This window comes from Chlorocebus sabaeus, chromosome 26 (assembly GCF_047675955.1).
Source record: "Chlorocebus sabaeus isolate Y175 chromosome 26, mChlSab1.0.hap1, whole genome shotgun sequence".
Classification (NCBI taxonomy): Eukaryota; Metazoa; Chordata; class Mammalia; order Primates; family Cercopithecidae; genus Chlorocebus; species Chlorocebus sabaeus.
Genome location: NC_132929.1, coordinates 7,387,308 through 7,402,911, shown reverse-complemented (window position 1 = coordinate 7,402,911; position 15,604 = coordinate 7,387,308). Strand labels below are relative to the sequence as shown.

The following is a 15,604-nucleotide window of genomic DNA, read 5'->3' as shown; positions in this document are numbered from 1 at the left end:
CCTGGGAAGCGGGTGGACAGCCAGACTCAAAATGTCCAAGTTGCACCCACAGGAACTGCTTCTAACAGATTATTCTTGTTCTAGAACAATATTTCCTGAATTTGCTTGATTTTAAAAGCCACAGGAGATGCTTATTTAAAATGTCACTTTCTGAGTCGTTTTCCTGGACACTTTGGTTTGGTCCATCTGTTCATGGGGGCTTGGAACTCCCAGGAGCTGCACTGCTGTATTCGGGGAAACACTGTGGATGGGGAGAGGCTGTGCCACCCCCTGCCCCGTGAGTAAGAAGTGAGGCTAACCCCTTCTCTGTTTGTGTAGTGACTCATAGAACTATGGGACAGGCTGCTGGGCACCACCCAAGGGAGACCTGTCCCTGAGCCAGCCTTGCAGCCCTCCCTGGGTGTGTCTACTCTGCAGCTCAGACCTGGGAAGGGTGGCCACGTCAAGGCAGAACCCAGAAGGCTGCAGCAAAGCCAGGCCACGCTGCCCCTGACCTCTCAAATCAGAGCACTGCACTTTCCAATCCCAAGCCAGATTAATGAAAAGCCCGGGCCAGGCGCAGTGGCTCACGCTGTAATCCCAACACTTTGAGAGACCAAGGCGGGCAGATCACAAGGTCAGGAGATCGAGACCATCCTGGCTAACACAGTGAAACCCCGTCTCTACTAAAAATACAAAATATTAGCCAGGCGTGGTGGTGGCGCCTGTAATCCCAGCTACTCGTGAGGCTGAGGCAGGAGAATGGCGTAAACCCGGGAGGCGGAGCTTGCAGTGAGCCAAGATGGCGCCACCGCACTCCAGCCTGGGAGACAGAGCGAGACTCCGTCTAAAGAAAAAAGAAAAGAAAGGAAAGCCCGGAGCTGGCCGTTGGTCAGCAAAGCTGCATTTCCCTTATTCGCAGCTTGGGGAGGCTGGGGAAGAAAAGGTGCAGGGGTGGAGAGGGGAATTACTTGTACCCATTTTTCCTCTTAAGCAACACTGGAGGGCAGCATTGAGTCAGTTTTTCCAGTTTCTTACCAAATCAACTATTGGTATTCAGTCTTCGATTTGATCTATTTCCTTGCCTTTTTGTTCTTGCCATGGCAGCCTTGCTGTGAATCATGGGCCCCAGCAAAGAGGCAAAGCAGCTGACCCAAGGCCTTGGGCTGTGCTTCTCTGCTGTGGTATGACTTCTAGGAGTGGGGCCTGCAGGGGAGCTAACTGGAGCCCACAGGAGGCTGCTGCTTGGTCCAAGGAAAGACCTGGGGAGATCATCTCCTACTTCCTCCTGCCCTTGTCCCTGACAATGCCCTTGGGAGGAGTCAGTCATGTCATGAGGAACTCCTCTCATCAGGTCCCCCAGCAGCTCAGAAGCTCCTAGAAGATCCCAAACCTGTAGACACCCCCTCCACCCTAGCCCTTCTGGAGTGAGCCAGGATTTCCCACGGGTGGTAAGTTTCACCACAGAGCTTTTGTGATGAGTCAGTCCCTCTGAGAAATGGCCAGCCAGTTGCTCGTCACTGCAGTCTCCAACAACATGTGACCTCCTCAAAAGGACCCCCTGACCCCACCCGAGAAAGGCTTCACCATCACTGCCTTCTGCCTGCCGTTTACCCTTCCAGGGCTCATCACCACCTGACATTATGAGGTGTTTGTTAACCTGCTTATCTGTCCCCAGCACAGGTGAGCTTCCTACGGGCAGGGGCGGGTGGGTCCACGGGTCCCAGGCACTGACACAGACTTGTGGCACAAAATCACAAACCAGTAGAGGTCAGCAACACCCTTGCTCACCTGACTTGTACATTCAGCCTTTCTCTGGGATGAGACAGGAGAGCTGGGCCCCAGGCCCACTGCAAGGTAGCCTCCCAAAGTGTGCCTAACCTGCCTAGATCCTTCCTAGAAATAGCAGCAGCAGCAATAGCTTTTTCCCCATTCTGATGCCCAACGGAGTATCTGCCATTGGACAGACCCAAAGAGACCCAGGGTCCAGGTGACGCTTCCAACTGCTCTCCACTGTCTGCAATAAATATGGAATTTTAAAAACTAGCAATAGTGGCTTTGGTCTTCATGCTCCTGCTGGCACAGATCTGTGTAGATCTCCACTCGGTGCACTTGTCACCTGAACACCTGGCTTGGGAATTTCCTTCCCATCCTCCCTGGGGAATGCCGGGGCTCCCAGCACGGCTCTGTCTCTTCTGTTCCAGCCGTGATCCCCCTGACGGATTCTGAGCACAAGCTGCTGCCTCTGCACTTTGCAGTGGACCCTGGCAAGGACTGGGAGTGGGGGAAAGATGACAACGATAACGCCCGGCTGGCCCAGTAAGACCCTACTCTGTCCCTTCCCCCAGCGCCCACAGGGAGGGCTATGGCTGGGGCATCCTGGGGAGGGGCTGTACCACCCCTGCCCCTCCTGGGACAGCTGGCATGCAGGTGGGCTGGGTGCTACAAGGGCCAGCTCAGACCATTTCAATAGGGTATTCTTCTCTTGCCAGCCTTATCCTGTCGCTAGAAGCCAAGCTGAACCTTCTGCACAGCTACATGAATGTGACATGGATCCGGATCCCCTCCGAGACACGGGTGAGCCTGGCTGTGCTAGGACCAGATCTGGCGGTAGGGTCCAGGCTGCTCAGCTCCAGCCTGGCCAGGGTGCATCCTCCCAAATGCTCCCACACTCTTGCCTGCCCCTGCCTGGCCGCCCACGCCAGCCATACCCACAGCCCAGTAGCTCCCCCATGCAAGCATGCACTCTTGTAAAAGGATTTTTGTCCCCCTATTTTCTGCAGAAGGAATAAACACGCCCACTCAGAAAACAAGCGACAGGCAAGTCACAACACAAAACTATCTCTACTGAGATCAGAACACAATGTGCTGCCGCAGAGCAGAATTAATTATAAACTGTGTGGGTCCTCAAGAAAGCCAGGGAACTGAGAGCGCGATTCCCCAGCGCCCCCTTCCTCCCCTCCCGGAGGCAGCACACTGGTGGGTGGAGTTGGCAGGAAGGTGAGGAGAGGGGCCCGTGCCCTGTGAGGCTGCCTGCCTCCAGAGGGTCGGGGCTGCCCCTGCTTGCAGACGCTGAGCGATTCATTTTAAGCATCTGACTGATGTTTTCTGAAATCTCAGTAGTGAGCTGCCAGGGAAAAAGATTTGTAAAAAAAAAACAGCCTGCAAATAATTGGTCCTCTCCAGCCAGTTACTTAGGCTTGAAGTGGGGCTCATAAGGAATTAGTAAAGGAGAGGTGTAAGTCAAGGAGTCGGATGGTGGTCAGCACTGCTCAGTGCTCTCAGACTCCGGCCTTTGCCTGTACTTCATCTCCCAGGGCTCCAGGAGGCGGGGACTGATACCCCATTTTACTGATGGCGTAAGTGACAGCCAGTCTGTGGCAGTCTGAGTGCTGCCTCTCAAAGGCCTGGAGCACTCCGGTGGTGCTGTGGCTGTTCTTCAGCACCCACATGGGGAGTGATGGCAGCGGCTCAGGATCTAGAATCAGGAGGCTCTCGGGCTGAGCAGAGCTTTGCCTGCAATTGCCAGACCTCGGTGCCTTCATGTCAGATGCAAGGCTCTCAGCGGACAACCGTGGGAAGGGTTCTTCCAGCCAGGGACTCCTGAGCCCGCTCTCAGTGCGCTCCTGCTAGCACCAGGCGCACCTCCGTTCCTGGCCCAGCCCGTGTCCACCCTTTAGTGTCTCACACACTGGTCTGAGACACTTCACACCTTCCTATCCCAGGTGGGAAGGAGAAAGGAATTTCAGAGTGGGCGGTGGTGTGGGTCAGTTCTGCCCACGTTTGCTTCAGGGTGACCTGGTCACAGGACAGTCACCGACTCTTGGACTTGCTTGAGGGGCCTGGGGGTGGGGAGACAAAAATTAAGTGGGGGAGCAATGGGAGCCTTCTCCCAGGCTCATCCCCTGGAGGCCAAGGAAGCCTGTTCAGGTATGGGCACCAGTTCCTGCAGCACCCAGCAGCCAGCATGAGGGATCCTGCCTCTCGTCCAGTGACAGTCAGAATTCTCTCCTCACCCAGGGAGGTCCCTCTGCAGACGCAGTAGGTGCTGCCTGCCTCTCTGCCCTCCCACCTCTTTTCTCAGGTTCTCCCCGCCCCAGATATGGTCGTGCCCTCCGCAGACTGGTTGACCACCTCAGTGGGTCTCATCCAAGCCGTGCTTCCCAGCGTCACCCCACCCCAAACCACCCAGGGGTCCTTTTCTGGGAATGGGAACATCTTTTTTGCTGAGCGCAGGCCTATTTCAGAATCCTCCTCAATTTAGCACTCCACCTTGCCAAACTGAGTGAGAAAGGAACCCCTGAAGCGATCTGGCATCCCTGAATCAAGGGGGTGTTTGATTCAAGATCCGATGAATGAGATTCAGTACAAGGTTTCTGTCCCCTGCCTGGTGTGAGGCGGCGGGACATCTTTTCAAGGGAGACAGTTTTGTGCAGGCCCCGTGTCCTCCCCACCTGAAGGCCTCCATCTTCACAGAGGCTGGCCTGGGACCTGTGTCTGGTCAAGCAGGCGGCCTTGTTAGTGGGGAAGGGCAGAGTCTGAACCTGACATTCTCTGAACTGTGACAAGGCTCTGGGGACCAAGGCCAGTGGGGTATTTGCACCATGCCCCAATCCCCCACTCAGGGTTCCAGGCTACCAAGTACCTGAGGTCCCCCAGAGAGAAAGAATGAGTACACCCCAGCTTCCGTGGCCAGAAGACACACGCAGATAAGTCCCTACATCCTTTTACTACTGCAGCGAATCAGAGCCCACTCCTATCCGCTCCTTTCCTTCAGCACCGCCCATCCAGGTATCATAGTCACCAGAGACACAGTGGGGACTGGGACAGTGAAGCTTGAGGGCCCCAGCCTTGGCAAGACACGGGCAAGGTGTGTCTTCCTTGGCCAGCCCGCGGACCGCTCTTCTCTAACCACCTTCACTCCGGCCCTCCCTCTCCACACAGGCGCCCCTGGCACAACCGGAGTCTCCCACGGCCTCGGCAGGGGAGGACGTGCAGTCCCTGGCCGACTCGCTGGACTCGGACCGCGACTCGGTGTGCAGCAATTCCAACAGCAATAACGGCAAGAACGGCAAGGACAAGGAGAAGGAGAAGCAGCGCAAGGAGAAGGACAAGACGCGCGCCGACTCCGTGGCCAACAAGCTGGGCAGCTTCAGCAAGACGCTGGGCATCAAGCTGAAGAAAAACATGGGCGGTCTCGGCGGCCTGGTGCACGGCAAGATGGGCCGCGCCAACTCCGCTAACGGCAAGAACGGGGACTCGGCAGAGCGGGGCAAGGAGAAGAAGGCCAAGTCGCGCAAGGGCAGCAAGGAGGAGTCGGGTGCGTCGGCAAGCACGTCGCCCTCGGAGAAGACCACGCCGTCGCCCACGGACAAGGCGGCGGGCGCGTCGCCGGTGGAGAAGGGCGGCGGGCCGCGGGGCGACGCCTGGAAGTACAGCACGGACGTGAAGCTGAGCCTCAACATCCTGCGCGCCGCCATGCAGGGCGAGCGCAAGTTCATCTTCGCCGGCCTGCTGCTCACCAGCCACCGGCACCAGTTCCACGAGGAGATGATCGGCTACTACCTGACCAGCGCGCAGGAGCGCTTCAGCGCCGAGCAGGAGCAGCGGCGCCGCGACGCGGCCACTGCCGCCGCCGCCGCCGCCGCCGCCGCCTCCACGGCCAAGCGGCCACCGCGCAGACCGGAGACGGAGGGCGCGCCGGTCCCGGAGCGCGCCTCTCCGGGCCCGCCCACGCAGCTGGTGCTCAAGCTCAAGGAGAGGCCGAGCCCCGGGCCCGCGGCGGGGCGGGCGGCGCGGGCGGCGGCGGGCGGCACAGCCTCCCCGGGGGCAGGCGCGCGGCGTGCGGGCGCCAGCGGACCGATCCCCGGCCGCAGCCCCCCGGCGCCAGCGCGCCAGAGCGTCATCCACGTGCAGGCGTCGGGCGCGCGGGACGAGGCGTGCGCGCCGGCCGTGGGGGCGCTGCGGCCGTGTGCCACGTACCCGCAGCAGAACCGCTCGCTGTCGTCGCAGAGCTACAGCCCGGCGCGCGCCGCCGCCCTGCGCACCGTGAACACGGTCGAGTCGCTGGCGCGCGCGGTGCCCGGGGCCTTACCGGGCGCGGCGGGCGCGGCGGGGGCGGCAGAGCACAAGTCGCAGACCTACACCAACGGCTTCGGCGCCGCGCGCGACGGCCTGGAGTTCGCCGACGCCGACGCGCCAACCGCGCGCTCGAACGGTGAGTGCGGCCGTGGCGGCCCGGGGCCGGTGCAGCGGCGCTGCCAGCGCGAGAACTGTGCGTTCTACGGGCGCGCCGAGACCGAGCACTACTGCTCCTACTGCTACCGCGAGGAGCTGCGGCGGCGGCGCGAGGCGCGTGGGGCCCGGCCCTGAGCGGCGCGGCGCAGGCGGCGAGGTTCTACCTTCGAGGATTTCTTTTCCATTGTGTCGGTGTCTTTTTTACATGCTCTGGTCCACCGGAAGGCCGGCGCCTCCTCTGTCAGTGCCGTGTACGTGTTTGGTCAAACGTTCCTAATGGTGCCTGAACCTACACTGACGCCACTCAGGTAGTAGACGGATAGGAAACAAGTCATACTGTTGGAAGTGGGTGTGCTAGCCTAGCATCTGCCTCGTACCTGTGGAAACTCAATAGCCATTGCAAGAGTATTTTTGTTCCTCAGTAAGAAATAAAGAAATTCGCAGCCCTTTGTTTTTAGAAGGGAGTGTTTTACATGCTTTTTTTGCCTTTTTTTTTTCTCCTAACCTAGCGATGACCTCTTCCAGGTAGCGGTCCCCTGTGCGCGGTTGGTAATACCCAGGGCTTAGAGTGAACGCGCACCCGGGGCTGCGGTGGAGGCTCCTCTGCGGGCTCCACTTGCCTCCCATCCCGGGACCTAGGAGAAGGCGGGTACCTGGCCGCCAGCTGACGCCCTGGTGGTCACTGTGGCCCTTTAGAAACACACAGCTCCATTTCATAAGCCAAACCTCCTCCCCCAGCCCCGGCTCAAGCACCATTCACACACTGCCATCCAAGCCGCGGGCGGCCGTGGGAAGGGCACTGGACCACCCGTCTTGCGGGCGCGGTTAGGTACAGCGATGGCTCCCAGTGCCGGGCAGCTCAGGTGACAGGAGCTTTCCAAAGACACCTAGGGTCCAAAAAGCAGGGTTCCCATCTCACAATTTGGATTTGCCCATAGAGGAGAAGATAGACAGCCTGCTCACATTTCTCCTTTGAAGGCACTTCCACAGTGGACTGTCGCTGGAGGGCCCCTAGGCGATGACCATCGGTGCCCCGGGAGACAGCGAGGAACTCACCCTTCGGTCACTGTGTAAGCCCCCACTAGGCTGCTGCTCTTTCCAAAGGGGAGGAGCTGGGGGAACCAGGAAGGAAGCCACCCCAACACCTGCATCTGTCTGGGTTCAGCCAGGTAAAGGGACTCACTATGATCGTGGCCCCTCCATGGGGCAGGACGACCCTGCCTCCGTCTCGTGACACAATGAGGGAGCAGCCCGATCCCTGAGCAGTCTCTTTTTTGGTGCCTCCTACATTTCTTGAGGAAAAAAAAAAAATGTGTCCTTAGCTACCCTGTTTTGAGCAGCAATACGCAGCCTCTTCCTTCCAAGATTACCTCCGGAGAACACCATTCTTGGCCAGGGACACTGAGGAGCTAAACCTGCCTCACTAAGGAACGAGCTTGTTTCCAAGAAATGGGGATAAGATGGGTAAAATCCTCACTAACAAAAGAATACTATAAAACCTGTGAGAGCCTTAGAATAGCTTCTAATACTCCTAGGAAAGGAGAAAGCGCTTGGCTTTGCTGTGAGTGTATCCTCAGAAAAAGCAGGAGGTCGACCATCTCTTCACTGGAGCCAGCTTCTCCTGTAGAAACGATGCTTTTTTCCCTAACTAAAGAGCAGCAAAAACAAACAAACAAACAAACAAAGTGGGAGGGGATTTTTTTTTACTTGTTTGGAAAATTATAATAAAACAATTATCTCCTGTGAGTAATGCCTTTTTGTTTTTAATTATTCCACAGCAGGTGGAGTTTTCAGTAATTTGTTCGAGTTTTGCATAAGTGGTTCCTTAAATCAAAAATTATTTATTCAATAGGATCTTTAAGAAATTTTTTGAAAGTTTTACTTTTCCTGCTGAACCATATTTTCAATGTCTGGTAATTACTGTACTAACGTTCACGTCCCTGATATTACTGGGGTTTCTTTTATTACTCAGAAAACAAAAGTGGTTTTTTAAAAATCTCATGGAGAGGGTCTGCGGCAGCTTTCTGGACTGATTCTTCGTGTCTCGCTGAGCAGCTGCTTTGGCATCCAAAGCTGTGGGATCACAGAAAGTGTTGCTTCGGGTGTGGATGCCAGCCACTCCTCATGCCCCTCACTCCTAAAAGATTGAGACACCCAACCTTAAAAATGCTTCAGTAGTCCATTCAGAAACCAAACTCGTATGCACAAGATGCCAAGGAGGCATAAGTCAACTCTTGTTTGTTTTTCTCATTTCTTAATGTAAAAAGAGCCAACCAGAAGTTTCTAAAACTGGCTATGCAAATTCAGATCTTTTCTTTCTCATGGTATCTGCCTGGTTTGTTTAATTCAAAAAAAAAAAAAAAAAAACAACTGAGAATAAAAACAGTCCGTTGTAATACAGGAAAACCTTCCAAACCAGGCAGAGTACGTAATTATCAAAACACCAGGACCTATTCTACCCTTGCATTTCAAAGTTACCTGCACCCATCACCATCTGATGACAGATGTGCCCTAAATAAGAGCCTGAGATAAAACCACTGGCTGCATCCTGCGCCCCAGCTTCTCAGTGTGGTAAAGAGGCGCCAGACGTCTGTAGACACCTGCTCCAGGCTGATACATTACCACTCAGTCCACATGACTTAGGAATAGCCATTTCCTTTTGTGAGAGATCTGAATCCATCCTTCTCTAAACAGTATTTTTTTTAAAAAGGGGGAGAGAGCCGATAGTCATATTAAATGTGCAGGCCCCATGCACCGACAGCATGCTCCTTGAGAAGAGCCGTTTAGACCTCGTCCCTGGCCAGAGACCAACTTCATCAGGCTGGCCAGGAACTATTAAAAACTCTGTTGACTGCATGTGGGCCAAGGGCTTCCCTCATATTCCATGGCATGAGGGCCCTTTGTGGAGCAGGGAGAAAGGGAAGAAGGTGAGTCCCCCCGGGGTGTATGGCCCTGCTGCTGTCGCTGACCCTGCCTGAGAGCAGCCTTCCCCTCCTGATCTGGCCACACTTCCCTTTCTAGGAAGGACAGGTGTCTCCAAGGGACTGCAGGTTTCCAGAGGATCCCAGATACTTCTAAACCCCTGTGAAGGTTATTTCAGAAATTTACATTTCCTGCACATTTGTTACCTGGGTAAATGATTTTTTTAATATATTGTTAAGGGAAGGTGTTTTTCAGTGTATTCTGTTTGTAGATTTTATGCTGTGTTACGTTGAAATTTTACAAGCCAAGTTTAAACTACTATAAAAATTATTTTTGTATTATTTTCAGAACATGCCACAGAGCAATATTTCGCACCCTTTACTGTCACAGGGTTGTCCCTTGGAAGGGTAACTGGAGGTGGGAAGGAGCCCCACTGTGGGCTCTGGGCGTTAAATGCTTTTTGCTGCTTGTTCGAATACCTTCTGAAAGTGGGAATGTATAAATGTCTGTTTTTATTGAAAGCTTGATTTCTTTTTTTCTGTTCATGGATTTTGGTACTGCACCTTTCCTCTTAAATGAATACTTTGTATTCACTAAATTACTGTGGACCTTTTCTTACCTATTACCACCCAGTGGCATTTGAATCTATTACTTCACAAATTGAATGTTTTTCCAAATGATTTAATTTCCTCATTCTCATAGCTTACTGTCAAGAATTGGGTGGCTGAAGATAAAAGGACTCTCCATGCCCCCCAGGTGCACACCTCAGGTGTGAACATCCTCCATGCAGCGCCCGCCCTGTCTCTGAGGAGGGGTCATGGGTCCATCGCCCACCCCCACGTCCCCCCACTTAGTATCCACAAACTTATTTTGCAAACTATTCTACGTTGCAAACATAAACTTAACCTAGCAAAATATACTTCACCTTAGTTAAGATAAAAGGGCTGTACTTATCAATGGTGGGAAATTTGTGCAAGAAAAAAACAAAGACTTTTCCAAATCCGTGTGTGTAAGTTCCATTCCATGTGAGTCTTTTATTTACTAAGAGACTTGGAGTAAAAGCTGAAGGCATCTGCTGTATGTTTGGGGCTCCTTTCTTTATGATATGATTCTTTTTCTCCTCATCTTGGTGTGGACTTTACAAATTAAGTTTCCCCAGTGTTCTGTCCTTTATCTTTCTTCAGTGCTTCTAATAAACAAGAAGAAATGTATTTCCATGGCTGAGCGAGCCCTGCGGGGTCAAGCAGACCTTACCAGCTCTGGCTTCATCCTCATTGGGCTGCAGAGGCGGCCCCTGCTCTAGTTGAGTCTGGTTCTGCTGCCAGCTGAGGACAGACACACCATATGAAGGGCCCAGAGGTAGCTGGCATGTCAGGGAGCAGGTATCCCCTTCCAAAACGCCTTAAAGTGATGGCTCTTTGGAGACCTGAGGCACCAGCTTCACATTTGCTCCTGACTCGAAACTCTAGCTGGCCGGTTTTAGTGTGGCTGACCGGGGCAGTGACCAGCGCTCAACTTTGTTCTTGTGTAATTCAAGTCCACCCTGCTGCCCGTGTCCTCTCCACAGCTCTGGGTCTGTTGGTCCAGAGTGTATTTCTGCCAGAGCTGCCTCACTGACTCAGGAGTGGGTCCTGGATAGTTCATGATAGAGAGGCCAGCACATGCCATGGGGAGAGCCCCCCACGCTTACCCTGGGAGGCCCTGCTGCGCATCCAGGCTGGACCACTCTGCAAGCTTCTGTCGTGAAAGACAACTATGGGCACTGTGCAGATTGGCCTGTTAGCAGTTATGCAGGCCCCTTCTTTTCCAAAAGATCTATTCTTCTTCCCACTGCACCCCAGCAGAAAAGAGCTAGGGAGATGCCCTGCAGGAACCCCCGGGAATAACAGGTATGTGCAGTCTGCACAGTATGAAGAACTTGGCCCCACCAGGCTGAGCGGAAGACACACGTCATTGCAGAACAGCACTGAAGCCATCATCTCCAACCATGCTAGTAATACTACTGTTTCTATTTATTTTGCCAAATAGTTTGTTGAAATTTGCATTTTTGCTATTTTAATCTTGCCAAAAAAGGGGGCCTCACTAATCCTAATTATGTACATACAGAATGATGCACATTGCTTATATCTTTTTATTCCTCCCAAAGAGCATCTCAAGGATATATATGTATACACACACACATTTGTTAGTTTAACGTAAGGTGAAGAGTGCCATTTGGTTTTAAGAGTAAATATAGGCCAAATCTATTCAAGACCAAAGCAACCTATTAATTTAATGAGGACAAATTAGTGAAACCAGCTGTTTTAGAATTTATCTACAGACACTGGAGTGCTACTTTAAATGAAGAAACAGCCTCCCATGGCAGAAGAAAAGCCAGGTCCTTACAAAGGCCTCCCCACCCCAGTACTACTACTGCCTGCTGCTCTGCCCTGGGACGTAGGCCTTCCTGCCATTTCTAGTCACAGGCACAGGCACCCTCCTGCCTCAGGGCCTTTGCACATGTCATTCCTTCTACCTGGAACATTCTTCCCCAGAGAGCCACATGGTTCACCCCTCACTACCTGCCAGTCTTTGCTCCAATGTCACCTTTCAACGAGGCCTTCCCTGACTTCTTTAAAAGAACAGCACACCCCACTCTCCCTCCCTACCCACCTCTCTGCATCTTCTTGTGCATTTCTCACCATCTGAGTGCTGCAGGTGTTAATCATTCATCCATTTATTTGGTTCTCGCCTCCCCGTCTCCCATAGACTGTAAGCTCCATGTGGGCAGGAACTTTCATGTGTCTTGCTCATCACTGTATCCTGGTGCCTACAACAGTGCCTGATACGTATTAGGCACTGGATAAGTATTTGTTGAAAAAAGGAAATGAAATCAGTAAATCGAAACCTATTAAGAGGCCAGAAAATGTCAATTTCAGCTTTCATCAAATCCAGGTTCTATTATTGTGAGAACTTTAGTTGACCCAGTGACCTGGCTCCTGTGGGTACAAGATGGCTAGTTATGGCATTGAGCAACACTGGGCAGCAGTGGTGGCTTCTGTCTGTCAGCGCCTGCCCTGCCGCTAACCCTCACAGACGTGAGGCTCGCTGTTCGCAGGGGAGCATTTTGGAACCAGCTGGGACGAAGACAGTTTTAGACGGGTAGCTCTCATAGTCAGATGCACAGTAGCGGGTTCCCGTCACTCCATGAGGTCACTGTAGACCTGGACCATTCCAGAGAATCCTTTGTTCATCAGTCTTTAGGTGTCTCCCAGTCCTTCCCAGTTCCACACGGGTGGCAGCAGATGGCCCAGCCCAGGGAAAGTCCATCTGACCATTAGAAGGACTCATCCTCCAGTGACCAAAGCAGGTTGCAGAGGAAGAGGAGCTTGTCACAAACATTAACCAGCACAGGGCTGGGCAACTGCACTGACAAATTTGGAAGCAGCAGGACCAGAGAGCCAAGGCCCCTGGGTATCCCCATTGGCCGCTGGCGGAGGTGCACTGGAAGGTCAGAGCCTTGACACCACAGAGCCAAGCAACACACACCTCCTTGGGCCCAGGACCCAGTGCTGGCAGCTGGCCTCACCCACAGCTGGGAGGTGTGGGTCCTCCAATGACCTTCCTGCCCCTGCCGGATGATTTTGACAACTACCTAACCTTGGTGTTTACTTCTAGGTCCTTTGGCCAAATGCATTTTCTTCTAAGAGTTGTTGGCAAAATACTGTTACAAGCTTCTTATGGGACTTTTGTCCTACTGTGACCTGGTTAAAGGCTTTGTCCTCTCTTTAATCCGCTTCTGTGGTTTTGCTGTCATTTCTCTTGACGCCATATTTTCAGGTCCTTCATGGGAGGGGCATAAGGTCTCCATGGTAACGCCCCCTCTGCAGCTGTCCAGCCAGCAGTAACTGGGCCCACACATGTGCGTTCCTGTGCTTGAATTGCCAAATAAACAGTGTCCCTTTCGTTGCTGCCCAAACAGACTGGAGGCCTGCTCCTGCCAGCACTCGGGGGGGTGTGTGCTTCCCACGAGCCTGCCCCCTTGGCCCATGCAAACTTTCTCCATGGCAGGTGTCCATGGAGGTCTCCCAGGCCCGATGGGCTGTCCAGCTCTTTGCACACATTCTTCCCGCTTACAGGAATGGAAACCAAACACCTGATATGGAATGACGACTTGGCAGTGGGGAGTGGGGCAGCTTGTCTCCACTAACTTAGGACCAAAACTAGGAAACTCACCATGATTGCATCTCCATGCTTTGGAGATCAGCTGTGGCCTTGAGCCCCCGTACACGCAGAGGCAAGCCCCACCTCTGACAGAGCCAGTCACCATTCGGTAGGAGCTTCTCTTCCCCGGGCCCACAGGTGGGAAAGGCTGGCCTCTTAGTCCTATAAGTAAAGGCGCTGTTAGGAGCAAGAAGCAGGTTCAGCTGGGTCCACAGAGGAACTAAGCTCCTTAGTGACCCGTTACTGCCTCATCTACGGAGTTTGAACTCCATTCACCATCACCTTTGAGAATTTGGCCTTGTTTTAGCTAAGGATTGTTAAAGTAAATTATAACAAGGGACCATCCTCACCCTGTGTTTGCTTTGTTCCATTAAACATGCGTTTGGCCTAATGAAGTCAGTGAATGTTCCTCTTTTTTGTTTTTTGGTTTTTTTGACTGATTTTTGGATGGCATATGTTGCTTTATTTCTCCCATTTTTTTTGATTACTGTGGACAAAGGAAAATATGGAGGCAAAAACAGGTCGTCAGTCACATTACTTTGACCCAGTTGTGCAGAACCCCTTTTTACCTGCAGGTGTTAATTCCAATTCAATGCAAATATCCTTTTCAATCCGGTCCATTCTTGGAGAAGAAACCCATTGTAAGAGCTGTCTTCTGTGGTTGGGATATTACTTTGTAAAGTATTAAAGCACTAAACCAATTTTTGCAATATGTAGTAAATCTTGCTTTCATTTTGGAAAACTTCCAGTAATGACTACTGCACTTTTTATAGAAGAATTGTATTTAATTTCTTTCTTTTATGAAAGATTATTTCAAGTAAAAATAGCTCTGTAATCTGTGTGACATGGCTTCTCCATTACCTGACACAGAGAGAAGCTTTGATGCCTACTCAATAAAATTAACATGTTTGTAAAGTATTGCTTGGTCCAATTATTTGCCCACTGACTCCTGTGTTCTTGTAAAATGTCACCTAAGAAAAGCTTTATTGCCAAGAGGAAAAGGACTATATCAGGCATCCATCCATACCAGTATTGTTTGATTTAAGTGTTTTCCCACCCAGATGAGATGTAAACCCAGTTGTCACAGTTTCATTCTTTTTTTTTTTTTTAGACGGAGCCTAGCTCTCCGTCACCCAGGCAGTGGCGTGATCTTGGCTCACTGCAACCTCTGCCTCCCAGGTTCAAGTGATTCTCCTGCCTCAGCCTCCTAGTAGCTGGGATTACAAGTGTGCACCATTATCCCCAGCTAATCTTTTTTTTTTTTTTTTTTTGTATTTTTAGTGGAGATGGGTTTTTGCCATGTTGGCCAGGCTGGTCTCAAACTCCTGACCTCAAGTGATCCACCTGCCTCAGCCTCCCAAAATGCTGGGATTACAGGCACGAGCCAGCACGCCCAGCCAAGTTTCATTCATGTAAGAGGAAAATAGTTTCTCTCCTTTTTAAAATGACCATGACACATTTTGTCTGGATGAAAGCTGTATCTAGTCTGTTTTCACACTCCTGATAAAGACATACCTGAGACTGGCTAATTTATAAAGAAAAAGAGGTTTAATGAACTCACAGTTCCACATGTTTGGGGAGGCCTCACAATTATGGCAGAAGGCAAAAGGCACGTCTTACATGGCAGCAGGCAAGAGAGAATGAGAGCCAAGTGAAAGGGGAAACCCCTTATAAAACCATCAGATCTTATGAGACTTTCTACCATGAGAATAGTATGGGGAACCACCCCCATGATTCAATTCCCTCCCACCATGTCCCTCCCACAGCACATGGGAATCATGAAAGCTACAATTCAAGATGAGATTTGGGTGGGGGCACAGCCAGACCATATCAGAAACTGAATAGGGTTGTCCTTAACATGTCTTCACCAGAGGTTGCAACCATAAGCAAGAGAATGGCAGCTGGGAGCATAGAGGAGGAGGAGGATTTTGCCATGAATTTTTATCTGTGAGTGCTCTTCTACGGAGGAGAGGCGCTGCCTCTGTAAAAGAAAGAAGCCCCTCAGGAGACTGTGGGTGGGGTCCAGGCCACAGGCCTGTCTAAAGCAGGTGTGATGCACCCAGGACTCAGTCCCAACCCACTGTGTGCCATGCACTGGGACAGTGACGGAGGTGGTGATGACAGGGCCTCACACACTGAATAGACATCATTGGGGGTGGCACATTCTCTGCACAGTAGAATTCAGTCCATGCAACAACCCTATGAGATAGCAAAATCTCTGTGTTGTAGACAAGAAAAGTAAGGTTTGGCGAGGTAAGACATA

At 52.1% G+C, this 15,604-nt stretch overlaps 1 protein-coding gene across 1 annotated transcript in view; it reads left to right on the top strand.

The window, feature by feature from the left end:
- OTUD7A (OTU deubiquitinase 7A) overlaps positions 1 to 14,256 on the top strand; it is a 382,132-nt gene extending 367,876 nt beyond the window's left edge. The window contains exons 12-14 of the mRNA XM_008017189.3: positions 2,184 to 2,298; positions 2,472 to 2,556; positions 4,924 to 14,256. Of these exons, the coding sequence (XP_008015380.3) occupies positions 2,184 to 2,298; positions 2,472 to 2,556; positions 4,924 to 6,351 (1,628 nt within the window). The 3' untranslated portion in view covers positions 6,352 to 14,256. The remainder of the gene's footprint in view (positions 1 to 2,183; positions 2,299 to 2,471; positions 2,557 to 4,923) is intronic.
- The last annotated feature ends 1,348 nt before the right edge of the window (positions 14,257 to 15,604 follow it).